Here is a 20,465-nt window from a genome sequence, read left to right on the forward strand (position 1 = left end):
TGAAATTATACATCACAGCTATGCTGAAAATGAAAAGTAGCAGATAGATCTCTACAAACATCACTCATCTTGTTGCATCATGGATATAGAATGGAACAATGTCTCAAATAAAACAGGTTTTATTGAAGTAGCATTTTAAATGGCCTACCAAAAATACAAAAATTATCTCCATGTGAACTCTCTTTTTAATTTAAAACAGAGGCTAGATGCCCTGGATTTTGCCCTCAGTCTTTCCAGCCTGTATTCTAGTACAGTATTATTTTGAAGCAAAGCATGTGTAGCATGTTAAAGCTACTTAAAATCCATTTTAATTCAGTCCTGTTCTCTAATTAGAATGGATCCTTTTTTATTTTCTATTCCTAAGTGCCAAGATGCTGACATGTGCTTAGATTAAGTTCATGATGAGCCTCTGTTATTTTCAGCTCACATATGTACAGCATTTACTTCAGCATTCAGAGCCTTTCTGACAATCTTCTTTCCTGAATCCTGGTGTGCTCTCAGAGCTGCTGTTCCTTTTCCTGGCTTGCAGTAAGGCTTTCTAAAAGGCTACTCCAGACTCTACCTCCATGGTGTAGAGATCAACTGTAGAGATGAGAGATGAGCTGCACTGGTTAGATTTTAGTGATATCTTCTCATGCTTGTTCTATTTTGCAGTCAAGTTTTGGGCACCCATCAACTGATCCCAACTGCCCAAGTGAACGATATCTCCTCTACAGAGAATGGGCTCATCCTAAAAACATTTTCAAACTGCAACCTCTGGATTTCATCAGGTTGGTGTAACTGCCACTGGATTAAATGCAGGGAGAATGAGAAATCTACATAATAGGCCTGGTTTTGGGGAAGTCAGAGACATAGGTCAGTTCTGAAGGAAGATACATACGTCCAGATCAGCTCATGCACAGGAGCATAATTTGAGATTGATTTCATGATGAGCTGATTTATGAAAAGGCAACCACTCAAAATTTTTCTTTGCAATGCATGATCCTTTCTCTTTTCCCTTTTTTCCCCCCATTTCTATCCTTTTACAAAAGCATGCAGTACTACTGCAATCCCAAAGCTGAAACTGGAGGACTATTACAATATGGGCTGACATAAAATGTGTGAAAGGAAGGGCTATTTGAAACAGAAATGCAGATTTACTTGCTTCAGAAAAAAAAAATCACCCTTCTCCTCCACAGGAAATACTATGGAGAGAAAATTGGCATCTACTTTGCTTGGCTGGGCTTTTACACAAATATGCTGACTGTGGCTGCAGTTGTAGGAGTTGGCTGTTTTCTGTATGGATGCCTGACAAAGGACAACTGCACATGGAGGTACCTGATCAGGCCTGGTTTATATCACATGCAATTTTGATCAGTCCTGTACACAGGGGGACAGTGCAGGGTTTGCAAGACATTGCTTAATGAAGGAGGCAAAATTAAAGGACCTGAGAACAGCTACCATGGTGGATTTGAAGGCAAAGGCATAAAATGTTAGCTAAATAATGGATATCCATAGACCATTGCAGTGATAGACATGGGGGAGTTTGCTATTTCATAATTTTATTTATATTTTGAATGAGGCTCACCATACCTAGTGCAGAAACACAAAGAAAAGAGTGATAATCAGAAGTTGATACAAATTGCCATAACACAAAATTTTCACTGTGATAATCCTTAAACTAGATACCCAAAGACATTAAAATTTTTTTCCTCTAATTTGGGAAAATATAGGAAGAGCAACAGCACAGGGGCCTTCAGCTGCTTAGAATGCCTTGGAAGGCAAGGCATAGCCATGACACAGATTCTCTTATCAGCACACAACAAAATTCAGTCATGGCCAAACAACCCAGGGAAAAAAAGTGATGGCATTGTGTCAAAGGGCCTATAGGCCATCCAGTTGTTTACCCCCTCCTGGAATGGTGTTCATAATCCTTGCTGAAGGGCTATTCCACAGCTCCACTCCTGTGCCAAATTTATACCCATTTAGCTTTTTGCCAGTGTTATAATTTAGCTAAACAGCTCAGCTCTCTCCCCGGTGTTTAGCCCCCTGATATATGCATAAAGAGTATTGATGTTACCTTTCAGCCTCCACCATGGGGTAGTATGTATGAGATGGCAGCTCCTTTGCCATCTCTTAGGAGACAGATCTGTGAATCACTGTGGCAGCTGCCCTCTGCACAATTTTCAGTCTGATCCTGTTTAGAATACCACAGGCACTAGGTAGTCCTTTGGGCTCTGCACCTATTCCTTGTTCAGCTAGGCAGCATTGCTCTTCCTGCTCCCTTCAGACTTGCTACGATAGCATGTGTGAGAATTCCACTGTGGATTTCCTACTGAAGACTCTGAGGTCTTTTAAGAGCTGTTTTATTTTTAGTGTGGGCAGTTTGAGAATTACCACCACATACAAGGGATGGAAAATATTTTCCTCATGTGTCATCCATTTTTGAGATGAGGGCTATGAATGGAAATGGGGATATGTTGCCACAGCAAGGGATGAGGGTGGAATTCTTGAGTGCAGATCACTGGTAAATTATTTCTTAATACCCTGAGATTATTGCACTGTCTTCATGTGTGAAAGGGGACTAAAGAACTAAGTGTTGGTGAGTGACTGACTAGTTTTGTTTTTAGCCAAGAAGTATGTGACCCCAACATAGGAGGTAATATCATAATGTGCCCTCAGTGTGATAAAGTATGTACCTACTGGAACCTCAACATCACTTGTGAATCATCCAAGGTAACTACATTTACCACCTGTAGACACACTTTTGAACTGCAGCTGCACTTTCTCTAGTACTACATATAAAATAATGTTGGTCCTCCATTAATGTCCTGCAGAACTGCTAAAAATATGCTAGTAGGTGTTCCTTTTGATACAGTGACTCAACTTCAGAAAGTAAAAGCAACAACATTAATTGCTACAATTTGAACTAAGTTAAAAAATTATTTTTTTTTATTTCACATAGCTGCTGATATTTGATATGAGAATAAAATGTTATTTTAATTGAAAATTGGCTTCATTTGGGGGTACTTCTTTTTGAGGGAAGGGAAGATTCAGTTAAAGCCTTGATTCAACAGCTCTGAATCAATTTTGCTAAGGAAACATTTAAAGCTTGTTTTGACATTTCTAATTTCTGCCTCATCCCTGCGTGAAGAAGTTATTTGGATCTATGCCTTGAATTTGATCCATGTTGCCAAGGAGAAGATGGGTACAAGGAGAGGCTGGTGTTGGCTATGACAGAAGCTGTGACACAGCCATGTCCTGTCATCTGCTCTTTATTCTGGTCAAAAAGAGCCTCACTTTCTTTCCCCACTACTTTGTCTTACTAAGCTAATATTAGCCTTTCATCATTCCTCTCCATAGATTCAGTCCCCAAACTGCAATTTTTCAGCTAATCGTCAAAAATATTTTGCCCAACTTTAATGTGTTGCATCAGCACACTTACATGGTAAAAGAAATAAAGAATGCAGGGAAAAGGCTATAATGGGGGAAAAAAAAAAAGGGGGGGGGAGATAGTGACCACAGAGGTATTTCATCAGAGTGTGGTTTTACAAACTAACTTATTGGTTATCCTACTTATGAGAACCAGATGTATCCATGGCCTTAGTGGCTGTACAAAGATCCATAATTCTATACTGAGTTCCCGGACCAGAAGCACTGTTTTTCCTCTTAGTATGCAACAGATGGAAGAAAGTTTGATAGCACACCATTTTACTGTCCCCCATAATGCATACATGGCTTTTCTTTTTCATTCTGAATTTTGCATTTTATTTCTGTGATTTACTGGAGAGTGGTGTGCATGGACAGAAATTGAGGAAACACTATCCAGAAGGGTTGTTTATGAAACTACATAAAAACTGAAAATCAACATTTTCAGTAAGCAGCTTCTGGGTTCTGTTCTGAGTAGTTGTAGAAGAATAAAAATGGTCAGTTATATTTTAAGACTTTTTTTCCTTTTCCACTTTTCCAGAAACTCTGTATCTTTGACAGCTTTGGAACACTGGTGTTTGCAGTATTTATGGGAATATGGGGTAAGTCGATTTCAACAACTGTGGTTTGTTATCTAATTTTGGCCTAGCCTCCAGCATCAGCCAAGAAAACATGGATAAATTTGCACTGACTTCATTTGCTAGCACTTGGGAATTCACTGGAAAGTAGTTCTGTAGAAAACAAGTACATTCACAGGAGCTCATCATAAGCAAACAAAAAATTGTAGCCTTAAAAATTAGTCTTCAGTATCTGTTCTGTTTTGGTGACTTGAAGAAAAGTCTGAGGGAGGTGGTTAAGGCTGTTCATCCAGCAGGAGCCAGCCACATGCTTAAGTCAGAGGAGCTGGGGTTTTTCCCAAAGACTTATGGAGATGCTTATGCTATTAACAGCTGTGTAACTGCACAGTGCAATTGAAAAATAGTAATTAGTTATATTTCCCAGGATTTTTTTCCTTTTGTCTTTATTTAAGAAGCAGATTGTAAAAAGTGCAGTAGGTTACAAGCACTAGATTTGTCTTTTTGCAGAGAAAATATATATGAAACCAGGATGTTTCCCACAGGTGAAAACACTTGGTGTTATATTCAAGGGATTAGGCAAGGTTTATTTTTCTAGAAAGAATTTATTTTATTCATATTAGCAGCTTTGTTAACTGGCTTTAATTGCAGTGTCTTATCCAGTAATTACAGAAGTAAGTTCTGTGTTAGGTCTGTATATGGGGTGCTAATGAGAATGTATCTCATGTAATATTTTTAATTAATATATGAGAATGCAAAATTTGCTTTCTTTGTAAAACATATTGTAATTTTATTTCCCTATGATGACCTAAAGTGTTTCAAAATAATTCTTGCTTTAAAGAAATGTAAGGTAAAATGTATAATTTCAAAAAGAAGTTTTCTTCCAAAATATATGCTAAAGTCAAAATACCAGCACAGAATTCACTAAATTGAAAGTTGTTAGAAGTTTGATACTAATGTAATCTTCTCCCATCATGTCAAGATTTAATTTACTGTCCATCTGATTTTTAATTAAAATTGTGCTTCCTATTTTGAAGAATGGTTCCAGGAGCAATAATTACAAAGTTCAATTCATGCTTATAGAGATGGCTGCAAGGTCTACTTGTATTCTTGTTGTAAGTCCACTATATAAAGAGGCAAATTATATTACAGAAATTCAACCAAAATTGTACTGAATCCAAATGACCTATGGTCCTGGTATAATTCCAGCTGTAATTTTCATCTTGCTCTATTACTTTTTTTAGACTTCTTTGTCCAAAACAATTAAAATTAATATTAGCCCCTTGGATATATTATTGCATCATTATCATCAGTACACTTCTAATAAGTGCGTATTTTCTTGTGTGTATTCCCTTCAAAAATCTTAAAGCACTGTAAAACACCAGGGAATTTGGCCTCAGGAGTTAGCCTTTTTTATACACTGATGTTCTGCCAATTCTCCCTTTGATGGTAATACTAGATTGGCAAAGGTGATGAACAAGAGGCAGCTTCCACTTCACTTGCTGCCATTCCTGGATCTCCTCCCTGAGCGCGATCAGTTAAACCAAGAAATGTTCTCCAATGGAGGCCCTTCCTCTCAGACCTTGGTGACACAGCTTCAGAGGCAGAACACCTGGGCCAGCCTGAAGAGTGGTGCTGGGAGATACATGAAAGGGGACACCACTCAGTATGATGTGAAATGACTGCTTTGATCTCCTGATTCTGAAATGTCACTTGTTTCCACTGTTGAAACAATCTTGCTTCAAAATAAATGGAAAATGGCAAATCCAGCAGGAGCTCCTTTCCTGCTCTGAAAGACATGGCTTGGCTAGTAGGGGCCTGAGAGAGCTGTCCCTGTGTTATGTGCCCTTCTGCCACAGTTAGCACTTGAGGCTATCACCACAGAAGGAGTCCCTGCACTTCAGGGCTCTCCAGCAGCAGCTGAATTTGCAGCTGTAACAAGTCAGTATAGTCTTTAGATTCCTGTGATTTGGGCTAGGCAGCAATTAGAGATTTATGGAAGACTAATGTCCTTGCTCTGCAGGGGAAAGCAGATGAGACCCTCTGGTCCACTGCTTGCAATGTCCTTGCTGCTTTCTAAGCATGGAGTGGAGAAGTCCTTCTGAAAGAGGCCCCTGAATAATCAGGGGAGCAGGGTTTTCTGGAGTTATGTCTCTTTGCAGATGCCAAGGTCATCTCACAGCCCAGCCCATAGGGTTTCCTGGGTTTTGAATGTTTCACTTTGGGATTTTTCAACCACACCTGATTTTAGACATAATCTTTAATGTTTGGACTTACAACTGCATGCCGCTGAGGTTTCATCACTCAGAACGAGGGGCCAAACTAGCAAAATAAAACCTCAGTTTTAGGGTTAATTACTCCCAGACAATGAGAGCAATGGGAATGCAGTGATTGGATAGTACTCCTCCTGGAAACAGTGCTGCAGAGCCACACCACTCATTTAATCTGAGCCTGCACCCTCTTCAAGAATGAAGCATCCAGGTGTGCCAGGGAGCATGTTTACAGACACCCAGCATCCTGAGCTCCTCCCAGCCTTCCCATCTGGCTTTGTCATTGCCTCTGCTGCCAGATCTGCCTGCAGAGTGTCTTGGGACAAGATAATGAGTTTGGCTGGACTCATGTTTAACCATTACCACTTAGGCATCTGTGTACCTGATCCCTCAGCGCTTCCAGCTGCAGGAGTACACTCCAGGGAAACAGCTGGCCCAGCCCAGGGAGTTTCTAAGCTCCATGCCATACAAAAGACCTGCAGTCTCTCCTCTAACAGAAGAGGAAAGACAGCGGTATTTAAGCAGTTTTACCTGAACAAAAATTGGTTTTGTAGTCTGCAAATTGATAACTTATCTACACAAAAATTGCAGCATGAATGAGCATGAGCTCTTCCCTAAGACATATTTTAGCATACTGAGTTTAATTTTTCTAGAAGTCTGCACTTTCCGGCATTTTGTCTTCACCTATCCAAACAATTTAATTTCTTCAGCATCCCATGTTAAACTTTGTCAAAGCAGTCTGTAATACAAAATGCAAAGTGCTCATATTTTGTCCTTAGGCAGAAAGAAAAAAATAAAGTATATACATTCTTTAGCATGTGGTTACACCACCATTTACCTCAGGTTTCTCATATTAAAGTACATACATCCAAAAGCATAATTGCATAAAGGGATAGATCCAGTCGCATCAGCCAATAAAGGTTTTATCCCATGACTGTGAAAAGCTGTATGGAATACTGAGCCATGTGTTATAGCTCAGAGGGGTTAAGCAGTATCCAGTACTCACGTGGTATTGCTCATTTTGTCTGTCATTTGGATAGTTACCTTTTTTTTGGAGTTTTGGAAGCGGCGGCAGGCTGAGCTGGAGTATGAATGGGACACAGTTGAGTTCTTAGAGCAAGAAGAGCAAGTTCGCCCAGAATACGAAGCTCGCTGCACTCACGTGGTGATGAATGAAATCACACAGGTAAAGGACTGGTTTGATAACTGGTGATGCTTACTGCTATAGGCATGCTGTGAGCAGACACTATGAAAGTGGTGAATCAGGACTGGAGCTTTATGAATCAGCAGTGCCTCAGATTGATAAGCTGGCCTGAAAACAGTGACTTGATAAAGTACAGATGCAGGGAGAGGGAATTGATATCTAGCTGAAAGCACTTTAAAGTAGTTGCCTGTTTGAGGACCTTGTGCTGCTGAGGTTCCTCTGCCTTAAACAGAAGAAGACATCATCCCCAGCTTAGAAGACTAAGTCTACTTTATTAAATCCCCCAAGAAATTATTAAGTGTTGTTACCAGAGGCCAGGATCAAAGAACATTTGCTATCTTTGCCTAGAATGCATCAGGAAAAAAACATGAATAGAGGGAAACATTGCATTATTATATATTATGCCAAGAATGTTTTTTAACTGAAGACGTTTCTGTTTGAAACATGTATAAATAGCTATTGTTGCTAAGTGCATATGGATGAAATTATGATTAATAGCAACAAACTTGCAGAGACAAGGATAAAACTCATTTCAATGACAGAGGACTCATATTTATGAGGATTTTAGTTTAGATTTCTATTTATTATACATTTGAGAAGCTTTAGCTTTGGCAGCTTACTCAAGTTCAGTTTCACTTTTTATTATTCTCTGTCAATAGATTACTCTGTTTTTTATCTAAACATTTGCACTGCTTTCACATTCAATCCACGTTATACTAATATTTATTATAGAGCACCTGAAAAGTTTCAAAATTAACTGCCATAGTCGAAACTATCCTATATAGATCTTTTTATATCTTGTTACTATCAAAAAACTCATCCTGTTTAAAAGCTTATAAACCTATGCCACCTTGAATATATAAAGTCATAGCTAGAAACTGTCCCTTTCAGACAGTTCAAAGAGTGGAGAATATGCTAAAATATTTTATTTTGATACTCAGAGATTCTTTAAAGACTCAGTGAATTTTCACAGTACCACACTGAGGTAGTCATTTTCCTTGGGGAAGCCATCCCGTTGTTCATATGGAATACATTGAGAAATAGAGAGATCAAGGACCAAAATTTTACTGCCTGCTAAATTTAGTCATTAAAGTTTGAAAGATAATGACCTTGGATGCCATGATCAGCCAAGAAGGGTGGGTCCATTCATAAGGACTATGCACCCCATCATGGCTGAAGTCAGTAAGAGCTGACCACCCTCTACCTCTAAGGAAGTCATTTTTATCCTAGAAGAGGCAGCTAAAAATGACGCCTGTAATCAGGCAAGACTTCTGAAATCATGAATAAATGTTAAGTTTCCAGGAAACAAAACAAGGTACTTTTTTCTTTTCTTTCTGCCCTCAGTATAATAAAGAGTTTAATTGGAGCATGCAAAAAAAAAAAATAAAAGAAGACTGTGTGCATCCTTGATCTGTTTCTTAATCTTTTACAGCAAGAAGAGCATGTGCCATACACTGCATGTGGGAAGTGCGTACGGATGACTTTCTGTACAAGTGCCATCTTCTTCTGGGTAAAGTTCTTCTCTTTTTCTTTCCCATCATAAATTCACCTTTCTAGTAAGTGTCTAAAAAATTGTACTCCTGAATGGAACAAAAAATGAGGATGAAACAGGTTGGGTAGGATTTCCATCTCCTGTATAAATCAAGCCTATAAGGTATGGATCCACATGGAGAAAGGAGCTGTAGTCACCCAGTATTCATTAGCATACAGTTTCAAAATATCTGGCAGCTGTAGCTTGTGAGTTATGCTTGTGAAGGTGGTCCATTTGTTTTTCCCTCATTATTTTAAGACAAATGTCTTTGCTTTTAGTGGGGCAGTTACGGGAAGACTTTGGTTTATATGCTCTCCTCCCTGTGAGTTTCTGTCTGATTTGTTCCAGCTGTGTTCTTCCATATTGTGTCTCATAGTCTATGACCTCTTTCAGGTTTTGTGTTTCACTTTACAGAGCAAAGCTGGGTGCTCTTTAATCTTCCAGAGCTGCTACTTTAATTAAAACTAAACCTTGAAAGCCATCCTGTCAACCATGACACAATATATAACACAAGCAGGCCCAGAGAGATGGCCTTGAAAAGCTCTGTGTTATAGCATGCTGCAAGTCCTCCTCATCTGTAGCACAAATACCAGCTGGAAAAGACCTCATTCTTGGTGATAGAATGCAGATAGGAGATAGAGTGATGTCTGGCAGCCCAGGAGAGCCTCAGAATTGACACATTTGAAACACAAAGGAAAGAATACTGATTTGCAGTTGGATTTAAATAGGCCAGACTTCATGTTGGAGGGAAGAGATTTGTTCTGGGTTTGTCACTTGTGTTACTGCACAGTCACTGTGTGCGGGTCAGGGAAGGTAGTTCATGGCAGTTTGCTGAGATAGTGAAAAAAAGATACACAACCTGTGGACCTTAAACTGAATAATAGCTAGAGAACTAGCAAGAAATAAAAGCAAGAAGAGAAGCAGAAAGAGGAGATGGCAAGCAAGATGGGGTAGCTGGATCATTATTGCAACTCCTGCAGACTACATGACTTGGCTTCAAATTTTTCTATTCCTTTGAAGGATCTGTAGTCTGTAATAGTATCATGTGGAAGAGAAGGTGCAGCCCTCTCCACAATCAGTGTAGATTCATTAGTACATTTGCCCATCCTGCCAATTGTCCAACATGAAGCGTTTTCCTCCATCACATGCCTCAAGGTGCAAGATTTGATTACACTTCTCGTTATATTGACTTACATCAGTACAAACCTTGTTATTAGTCATAAAACAGGCCATCTCTTTTCTTTCCTGCAGATTTACTATGCTACATGAAAAAAGGCTTCTTTTATGGGTTCTCTATTTATTGCTTTGTATCTTATTTGATCATCCTCTTGCAGTGGAATGACAGGCACAAAATTGCTTTCCTTTTGCCTATCATAAAAAGTGTTTTGAACTCACTTTTTCCTAATGCCAGTGGTTGAACATGAACATCCTTCTTGCATTCCCTTGGCAGATCCTTTTGATTATTGCTTCAGTCGTTGGAATCATTGTCTACAGGCTCTCAGTTTTCCTGGTGTTCTCTGCAAAGTTGTCACAGCACATCAGTGGAACGGAGGCGATCCGCAAGTACCTGACTCCACAGACAGCCACGTCAGTAACCGCTTCACTCATCAGCTTTGTTGTCATCATGATTCTCAACATCATCTATGAAAAAGTGGCAATCCTGATCACTGACTTTGGTATGCTGCTGCTCTACCTCAGGTGGAAACATGGCGTAAAATAGCTAGAAAAATTAGCATTTATATGTATAGTAGGTATTACAATAAATGAGCACCTGTGCCACATCTTTCAGAATTTTCCCACAAAATCACACAATACAACCTAGAAATTTTCCGATATAGATTTTCTCAATATCAGAGTAATATGATATTCAGCTTTTTGCCTGAAAAGTCCTTACACAGGCAGCATGAAAGATCAGTTGTTTACAGTTTTGTGCTTGTGAAACATACAAAGCAAAGAAAATTACTACAACGACCAAGCTTTACGAAAACAGGTCAGTAAGGCATAATACATTCAACTATATTAGCTTTTGTTTATGGAGAAAATAGCTATTTTCTTTATAAATAAGTGAACTAAGGTCACCTTTCCAAAGCTACAAACCACTCTGATGTTGTTAAACAGATAAACAGTCAAAAATAATATTATTCTCTATATTCAGGCCATTATCATTAAAGTAGCTATTTTTCTTTAGATGTATGAAGTAGTGTGGTGTTTTCATTTAATATTGTTTCATCAGTTCAAAGTGTTACACTTGCATCTTTCCTAAGTCTGCTGGATTTAGTTGCTTTTTCTTCCCCTGAGTTATTAGAATTTTTGCTTCCTCTCTTTCTTTATTTTCAGGGAACGAGTTATTTTCTTTTTACAATCCATACAGTTTTAGAATTATATAATGGTTACAGTATACATGGGGATTACATACAATCTAAATGATAATACTTTCAGTCATACAAAGGAATGTGAGGCATAAAGATACTTAGCTGCTGAGGCTCTAGAATAGCTTGTAGGTTACTTGTAGGTTGGGTTGGGTTTTTTTTTAATTTATTTACTTTTCTTTCATTGCAGAACTTCCAAGGACACAGACTGATTATGAAAACAGTCTGACCACAAAGATGTTCTTGTTCCAGTTTGTCAACTACTATTCTTCATGCTTCTACATAGCCTTCTTTAAGGGCAAATTTGTAGGTCACCCTGGAAGTCCAGTTTATTGGCTAGGAAAGTATCGCAATGAAGAGGTAAGAACGTAGAATGTATAATTATTCTGGATATTGTGCTGCAGTTAGGAGTGTATAAAGTAAAACATAGTTGTACATATTTAACATTAGGGTTTAAAAGGGGACTGCTTCCCAAGCTAATTGCCTCCTCACTAACCCCTAGCATAAAAAAATATATCACAAGACCAGTTGGACTTAGAAATGAACTGTGCATACCCAAAAAAGTGTGTTTTACCGTGGGCCTACAGTCTGGGACTGGGTACACAGAAAGGAGAGAATATCAGTAGAAGCATTCCTATTTTGCTGAGTGACCCTCACAGAGCTGCATGTCTTCTGGTATTTCACTCTTTTGCTGATATTCTGTCAACCTACCATATGTGGCCTGGAATTAGCTTTTGCATACCTTACTGGAAAGGTTTGCCTAGACAGTCTTCTTTGATCACTTTCAAAAAGTAATGTTATTATAATAAACCAGGATTGCATAATTTTAAATGTTTCATTCATGCCTGAAAAGTTACCCAAATTCAAAAAATTTTCCTGTCTCTCCCAACCTTCAGTGTGATCCAGGTGGATGTCTCCTCGAGCTCACAACCCAGCTTGCCATCATAGTAGGAGGGAAAGCTATATGGAACAACATTCAAGAAGTTCTTCTTCCGTAAGTTCAAACTATTCAGTAATCTTCTCTTTTGTATTTGAACAATACTGTTTTGTTTGATGCCTTCAGGCACTTGGTCACTGAGTTTGGAAAGTGCATATTGTATTCTGAAAGAATAAGACTTGTTCTCAGAGTCTTTTTTGCTCTGGTAGTCTGGGATCCTGTCTCTGTTGTTTTAACTGATTTTAATTCTAATCAGAAATTTTTCCTTCCTCTGAAAGTCAAACTTGATGTGTTTCAGGTTCAATATTCAAAACTGATACAGTAGAAGTTACAAGAATATTAAACTGAAAACTTGCTCAGTATTGATTGGAAGGATTTGTTGTTATACACTGGGCTTTTAAAAGTCATATATAAGTTACTACTTTAATTCATTTAGTAAATATAAATCACTATGATTCTGGGATCCACTTTGCACTCTTATTTATGGTTTGTAAAACCCCACTTTTAAGATAAGGCAACAAAAAGAAGGAAGTTTTGAATAATTCAGAAATAAATAAATTCATTGTTTAAACCTCTAACAGCAGAAATGCCAATTTTTTTTTTTTTCATTTACTGAACTTTTTAGGTTCTTTTACCTATTTTAGTGTTCTTTTCCTCCCTGTCTGACAGTTTGCTCAAGAATCTAATTGGAAGATACTCTGCAGCTGCTAGATCAGAAAAAGTTGTTGCACGTTGGGAACATGACTACCACCTCCAACCCATTGGAAAACTTGGATTATTTTATGAGTATCTTGAAATGGGTAATTAACAGTTTAGTCTTATTCACTACTGCTCCTGGATGCAGACATGTTCTAAATAAAGATTTCATACAAGCAATGCTTAATATGGTAGACAGAGGAGACTAATTTTGATTGAGCCATTACAGATGGTTTTACAAGCTTTTATTAAGCAGCTAAGCCTTAATCCATGTTATAACTAGGAAACAGCATGTGATTGTACATGGAGAAGTACTGCTGTTTCCTTGCCTAATCTTGTGAGAAATGCATTCAGAAGGCAGACCCCTGTCATGTTCTGGTGTTGCATAGCAGAGCCCAGCAGTGTCTGACTGCTCTGCTAGAGGTCTGCAGTCACCAGGAGTGCTTGCTGGTAACTTGGGAGCTGGCAGGCCATGGCTGCTTTGTTGCCACCATCCATTCTGTGACAACATTGCCAGTGTACTTAAGGCAGTACCCAGACACCAATAAGATGATTGCTGGTTTGGACCTTCAAGTTCAGTACGGAGACAGATAGTCATTCCAGGTCTTCATGATAAAGACATCAGAAAGAAATATGTATTTGAATACCCAGAATAGTTCCCCATGCTGTGTTGCGAGTTGTAATATTTTCCTGTCCCCTTCACCTAACACGTTTTTCCAGTAGTGTTGTGCTACTATTTTCTCATCCAGAAGATTCACTGGGAACCCAGCTACTCTTTCTTGTTTCTACCATATGAATTTGAAGTATATTAGCTATACATGCCTACACTTGCTTATCTCCAGTAAGTGAAAGCCTCACCAATGCCTGTCACCTCTCCCTCTCACAGTTATACAGTTTGGCTTTGTGACCCTGTTTGTGGCGTCGTTCCCCCTGGCTCCTCTTCTGGCCCTTATTAACAACATGCTGGAGATCCGGTTGGATGCGTGGAAGCTGACCACCCAGTTCAGGCGCATGGTTCCACAAAAGGCACAGGACATTGGTGCCTGGCAGCCCATCCTGCAGGGCATAGCCATTCTGGCCGTGGTCACCAATGTAAGTACGGTGCCAACACCTGCAGAGGATAAAATGCCTTCACTGCAGCTGCTACATCCAAATGTGGGAGTGCTGTGTGTGGCAATGCAACTGAAATGATCCTTGAGGCACATCTCCTTGCAACAGATATTCAGCTTCTTTCTTGTGTGCTTAAAAATACCGTGTGTGCTCAAAATTGCAGATCAGAATGGATTTTCTGAGAATTTGGACACTAACCTGTTCTTCAGTTGTACTTAATTTTTTAAGTACACAACAAAGAAACTGAATTTTAAGAGAGTTTCTTGAAAATATTTAAGAAAACAATTCTGATTAATATACTTGTAACAATGAAATTCACATTTTTTGCATCAACTCACCAATATCTTATTTGTAGGCTGCATTGTGGAAAGAAAAATAAGCCATTGTTATTTATCACTGTGGATTTTTTTGATTGCTTATTCTTATACAGTAACTAGTATGTATTAACCTACAGAAAATTCTTGCTGCAGGCCTTTTTTTAAAGGAGAAATCACCACTGGTTTCTTCTGCAGGGACAATAACACCACAGACTATCCATGGGGAATAGCCTTTCTCAACAAGGTCGCTGTTTACTTCTGTTATCAGAAAGATCCAAATATGTTATGCTATTGGGTAAGATAACTGTATTTCCTAGTCAATCCAGCTGGATCTTGTAATACCAATATGAAACTACAAGTTGAATGTGTATCTTAAAATTGCTTTAAAATACTGTACCTTATCACAGTTGTCATGATGTTCAGGCTTTGGTGACCTCACGTTGACTCAGCCATGTGTAGGCTGCTATTAGGAGCAGGTTCGTGCCCTGCCTTCTGCAGCTGATGTCAGTGTGCAAACAGGGCATCAGCTGCTCACCTCCGTGGGGCTGTTGGCCTGCCAGGGGCTCAGCTCCAGAGACTGTCACCTTCAAACAGCCCCGCTGCACGTGTTGTGAGGACCTCAAAGAGATTGTTATTTATTGCTAATGAAGTGTGGGCCATAGAGCCATGTGCTTGAGCAAATGCTAGAAGCTGTTTTTCTCCTTTGAGTGTGTTTCTTTTCTTGTTTGACATCCAGGAACTGATCCAAGTCATCAGTCTTTCCTTTACCAACCCTGCCTTGCTTTTACCTCAGTACACAGAAAGTGTTTCTTCTCTTCTATGTGACTTGTTACAGCTGATTAGACTTCGGTGTTGTATCTTCTTCTCCTTCATGCATCTTCTCCTTCATGCATGTTACCTTTGTAGCAGCTGCTAGTACTTGCAAGCAACTTCTGCACAAAGCTACCAGTTTTGAGAGTTGCCGTGAGGCACTGGACTTGCTATTGCATCTGTTGTTGATTTGAAGACTGATTTTAATTAGTTATGGTATAAATGGAAAACTGTGTGTAGTAAAGCTTGGGAAGCAAAGAATGTGCTGTTTGTTTGTAGTTCTCCAGTGCAATACTCTGAAATGCAGCCCATAATTCAAGAGGAAAAAAAGTTTTTCCTTTGAGAGGATGCCGTAGGATTAGCTCTCATATTTCTGTCCTTGAAGCTCTCCGGAGCACATCTGGAGATCATTCTGAGAGAGGGAGGAGAATGAGACAGGGTTCAGATTTAGGATGATGGGAGACCTGGGGTCTTGCAAAAAAGATTCAGTAAGATCAAGTATTAAGCTCTGTAAATGCTATATAGCAGCATCTTTCTGATACAAAGAAGCAGCAGCAAACTCATTTGGTCCAAAGGGAGAAAGAATTTTTTTGCCTTACTGTTAAGTTGATATTAATTCATTTATGAGCTAACGAACAGAAAGGAAGTTTATTTAACAAAAATTTTCTATGCTTGTAATTCAGACTACAAATACTCTACTTGTACTCTACTTTTAACTCTACTTCAGAGTTAAAAACAGAGTAATTTAGCTGTGAGGTCGTCTCCCTGCAACTGCAAGACACAGTAATATATACTTCTTGTCAGTCAAAAACACCCACTCAGCATGTAAATATAAACAACACATAATTTTCACTTCATTTCACACTGGCATGTAATGCTTAAAAACAGTATTTAAAAGTGCATGCCAACTACATTTGATTTAAGCCAAAGTGCTGTACAAGAAAAACACCTTATCCTTGAAAATTTTCAATGAGACCTAGAATGCTTCCCTAATATTTCTCATCAGCCAAACTTTCTTTCAACTGAACTCACTTATATCAATATTCTGGAGAACTAAATACAGATCTTGGACCACAGTCTCAAAAGCATTGTTTCTGCAACTTTTATCTTAACTACAGTTTAGCTTCTCAGGTTCTTCAAAGTAAGCTAACTCAAAAGGAAAGACACTGGGATATCATTCATCATTTGGCAGTGGTGCTACTTGAGGTAGGGTGGGTCTTGCCCCCTTTTCAACTGCCTGCTCTTTCCCTTTGCTGTCTTTCCCCTTTAGTCCTATCTCTGGCACCAGCACTATATAAACACATGATGAATCAGACCAGGGAAAGGATCCAGTGGTGATTCCCAGTCAGGTCAGCATTGTCATCTGATCTGCTGCAAGAGGCCAGGAATGTCCAAACCAGCGCAGACCATAAGTCAATTGCTAGAGGCAATTGACTCCAACAACCTCCAGCAGGAGGTTGCTGTAGCTAGCACACCAAAGCATTGCTCATAGAACTGTAGAAGAGATACCCGCTTTTTTTTTTCATCCTTTCTTCTCTCTCCTTTTACCTTTTCAACAACTGTTACAAATAACTCCTCAGTCTGGGACTGTCTGGCTGGGAATGCTGCACAAAAATGGAATTGTGGTGTGGACCCTGGTGTGATGGGGAATAAAATACAGATATTAACCCATTTTTTATGCTCTTTTGTTACCCATTACTGCTTGACTTTGGTCCTAGCTGTCCTACGATTTTCCTGTGGTTTTTTCTGCCTCTTTTATACATCTCTGCCTAAACCTCCTTCCTCCTGATCTCACCAGATCCCTACTTCACACCTTTCTCCTCCATGTCTCTGCCCTGGTCCTTTCTATCCATGTTGTCAAGTGGGTATTTTTATCCTGCTATGGGACAAAACACTTCTCATGCAGCTGGTCGCTCCTTCCCAGGTGCTGGGCATGAATTGGCTGGGCAGCCTCTTGCTAAATACTCAGCTACAGATCTTGCCAGTGGAAAGTCTTCTTCACAGGGAAACCTTTTGAACTTGCAGTAGGAGGGGAGGAAATTGGATTAAAGATAGTTAACCTGCCCTCCAGAATAGGATGTTTTGGGAAGTTCATGAGTTTAGAAAAGACTTCCCACAACAAACCCACAGATCATATTTCCTACCCAGTTTGTGACTAGCAGACTGAGTAGGACAGGGACTCTCTTGGGAGCAAGATAAAAACAAATGGTCACGTCATGTAAAACGGCACTATGCAGCTGCTACTAAAAAAATTATCTTGGCATCAAGAGCAGTTTCCACATGTACTATGCTGTAGTAGGAGGCGACAAGTACCAAGATAAATTTGGGCTGGCTAGCATCTCAGAAAGGGTGGGATGTTTCTAGGATCAGAGACAAGAGACAGATCATTTATATATCTAATTTATTTAATTCCTTTAATCAGACATCGGAGAACCTGGTGACATTTAATTTTCTATTACTGAAGAACTCTTCTGTTGTTTCCATTAGTTTCATCAGGCAGAATTTCTTTAAGCATCTCATAAGTACTCATAAGAAGCACATATGCTGATCTCCTCTGAATGCACATGAAAACAAGTGTTTTATTGTATAACTGTTTTAAGGTATTCAGCAGAGCTAGCATAATTTAGAAACTGTACACAGTGCACATGCCAGAAAGGGATTGTTTTGTGCCCATGAGAGACTACATGCTCATTTACAGAATGAACAACCACTGACGGGAAAGGAACATATTTTCTATTTTTAGCTCCTATGCTTACTTTTTAGATGATAAGTGCATGGCAAAGGAATGCGTGTTAAAGCTTATTTCTTGAATGTTGCTCTGCTTTTTTGTCTTCTCTTTCTGGAACGCAGGCTATGATCATTGCTTTTACATCTGACATGATTCCTCGTCTGGTTTATTACTGGTCCTTTTCGGTCCCTCCTTACGGGAGTCACAGCAGTCACACTATGGAGGGGTATATAAACAGCACGCTTTCTGTCTTCAATATATCAGACTTCAAGAATGCAAGCAAGCCTCTTTCCCCTTGGTTCAGGAACCAAGTGACATGCAGGCAAGTGTCAAATAAGCATTTGTCATTTTCCAATTACAAAAATAATGTTTTTTATATCTAAGTTGTCTAATTCAGTTAACAATATCCCATAAGAAACATTAAAAGGCAGGAAAACCCAGCTTATTTTGAATGGCAAAATGGAGTGGAAGTTTGTGCTACTCAGAAAATTCTTTTCTTATTTTGGTTTTCTCCTAGCTGATAATTAAAAAAAAAAAAAAACAAAAAAAAAAAACCTCCTTAAAAATTTTATCAGTAAGTCTTAATAAAATGTCAAAAATACTGCATTTCAGGCAAATATGGCTTATCCTGCAGATATGATTTTAGCCATCACAGTAGTTCCCCGAGCTAACTGTTCCTGGATGCGTTAAGCAGGGCCATGTGGTGCTCCATCCTCTGGCCACAATGCCGTACTGCAGAGATGCCAGAGACCAGCTCCTGACTTTCCTACATTGCTTTCAGATACCGGGATCTCCGGTACCCTCCTGGTCACCAGCACCAATATGAGCACAACATATACTACTGGCATGTCATTGCAGCCAAGCTGGCTTTCATCATTGTCATGGAGGTCAGTGTATGGGGGCTTGAGCATTGCTTATTTAGTCTTTTCCCTCCCTGCAGAAAATCCTTCAGAGGCATTTGGTCCAGGCACAGCTACCAGAGCTGGTGATGTGTGCCAGCATGAGTAAGAACTTGGGAGATGTAAATTAAGAGTAGCAACATTAGAAAAAGAATTCCCTGAAATTATGATATCAGCCGAGGATTGCCCCACATATCTGCAGCTTCTTTTCTCAAGAACTGTAGAATAATTTTTAGTAGCAGAAATAGAATGCATGTACTTAGAGGAAGTTTGCACACAGCATCCTGAATGCATATATACGATACCTGTACACAATACATGTGCATAATACAGGTACAACTCATGGCAGGGTGGAGTCTATAAAGACAGTCACTGTAAGAAGTGAGTCTCTAGATGATCATCAAAAAGCGATTGCTCCTTCCTCTGCAGATACAGCCTGGGCTTACAAAAAATGGGAATTAGTTCAAGATGAAGAGAGAGAAATATTGGGTTATTGGGAATATTAAATTAATTTTTGAAAGTATTTAGGGCCTGATCTAGGGACTGCTGAAGTAATCAGAAACTGGTGAGAGCAGATTTCCTGTGTCAGAGAAAAGTAATTGCCCCAGAGTCATTTGAACAAACCTAGAAAACCTTATAGGAAACCATAACCAGTCTTTCCATGCAGGAGGGAAGCAGTGTGTACCAGGGTTTCCCCAAAGCAGGAAGAGAAGTCCTTGCTCAAATCAGGATTGGAAAATCAGAAGTTTTTGTTTATCAGATAATTATTCTATCTTATTAGTCATGTCTTTTTTAAATCTTTTTCAACTGTGTTAGATACTGGTACTAAATCAACGCAGAGTATTAAGACAAAAAGTGACATTTCATTTATAATCATAATAATGTCCTGTTCAGCCTGACTGACATTTTTTCATTTTCACCTTTCCCAGCATGTCATATACTTTGTGAAGTTTATTATTTCCTATGCAATTCCGGATGTATCACAAAAGACCAAGAGCAAGGTCAAACGAGAGAAGTACCTCACACAGAAACTATTACATGAGAATGATCTCAAAGGTGTGAAAAAAAAACATGGGAAAAATAGCTGACAAAATCATCAAGGGAGAAGACAGCACTTTCCGACACAAAGATGAATAAGTACTTTTCCATATGGAATAACAGTACTTGCACAACTAATACCTGTCCAGATATTAACAATAGCTACCAAGCACTGTGGATTTACTAAACATTGTTTCTTGCAACTCTACATACTCATTTACCTGTTTTGACTTGGACAAAATGCAACCACTGCAATGCAGAGAAGAGTTATCATTTTTTTAAACAGCTTTTTAGGCTATATTAAAAAAATTAAGGTGAAAATTATTTATCCTCTTAAGAAGATGCAGATTAATTCCCATACACCTAGGCTGCTTTCTACTTTTTTTTAGGCATCAGCTGTTAGATTACTAGTCTGGCTTGAATAAAACCTTAAGAACAAGAATGATTTGCTGTAAGAATGTCATCACATCTAATGAAGGAGTTTTGATTGCTTGCTAATGCAAACCTTACATATAAAATGAAGAGGAAAAGCCAAAACATGAAAGAAAAAGAAAGAAAATATAACTCAAGATC

The 20,465-nt window shown here is 39.0% G+C and overlaps 1 protein-coding gene across 1 annotated transcript in view; it reads left to right on the forward strand.

The window, feature by feature from the left end:
* Window positions 1-20,130, forward strand: part of ANO6 (anoctamin 6) — a 66,314-nt gene extending 46,184 nt beyond the window's left edge. Inside the window, 15 exon segments of the mRNA XM_066319066.1 lie at window positions 655-770; window positions 1,179-1,313; window positions 2,610-2,715; window positions 3,950-4,010; window positions 7,294-7,439; window positions 8,890-8,967; window positions 10,439-10,664; window positions 11,548-11,717; window positions 12,254-12,351; window positions 12,964-13,094; window positions 13,877-14,082; window positions 18,078-18,277; window positions 18,737-18,842; window positions 19,784-19,915; window positions 19,917-20,130. Coding sequence (XP_066175163.1) covers window positions 655-770; window positions 1,179-1,313; window positions 2,610-2,715; window positions 3,950-4,010; window positions 7,294-7,439; window positions 8,890-8,967; window positions 10,439-10,664; window positions 11,548-11,717; window positions 12,254-12,351; window positions 12,964-13,094; window positions 13,877-14,082; window positions 18,078-18,277; window positions 18,737-18,842; window positions 19,784-19,915; window positions 19,917-19,991 — 1,986 coding nt within the window. The 3' untranslated portion in view covers window positions 19,992-20,130.
* The last annotated feature ends 335 nt before the right edge of the window (window positions 20,131-20,465 follow it).

Source organism: Sylvia atricapilla, chromosome 5 (assembly GCF_009819655.1).
Source record: "Sylvia atricapilla isolate bSylAtr1 chromosome 5, bSylAtr1.pri, whole genome shotgun sequence".
NCBI classification, from domain to species: domain Eukaryota; kingdom Metazoa; phylum Chordata; class Aves; order Passeriformes; family Sylviidae; genus Sylvia; species Sylvia atricapilla.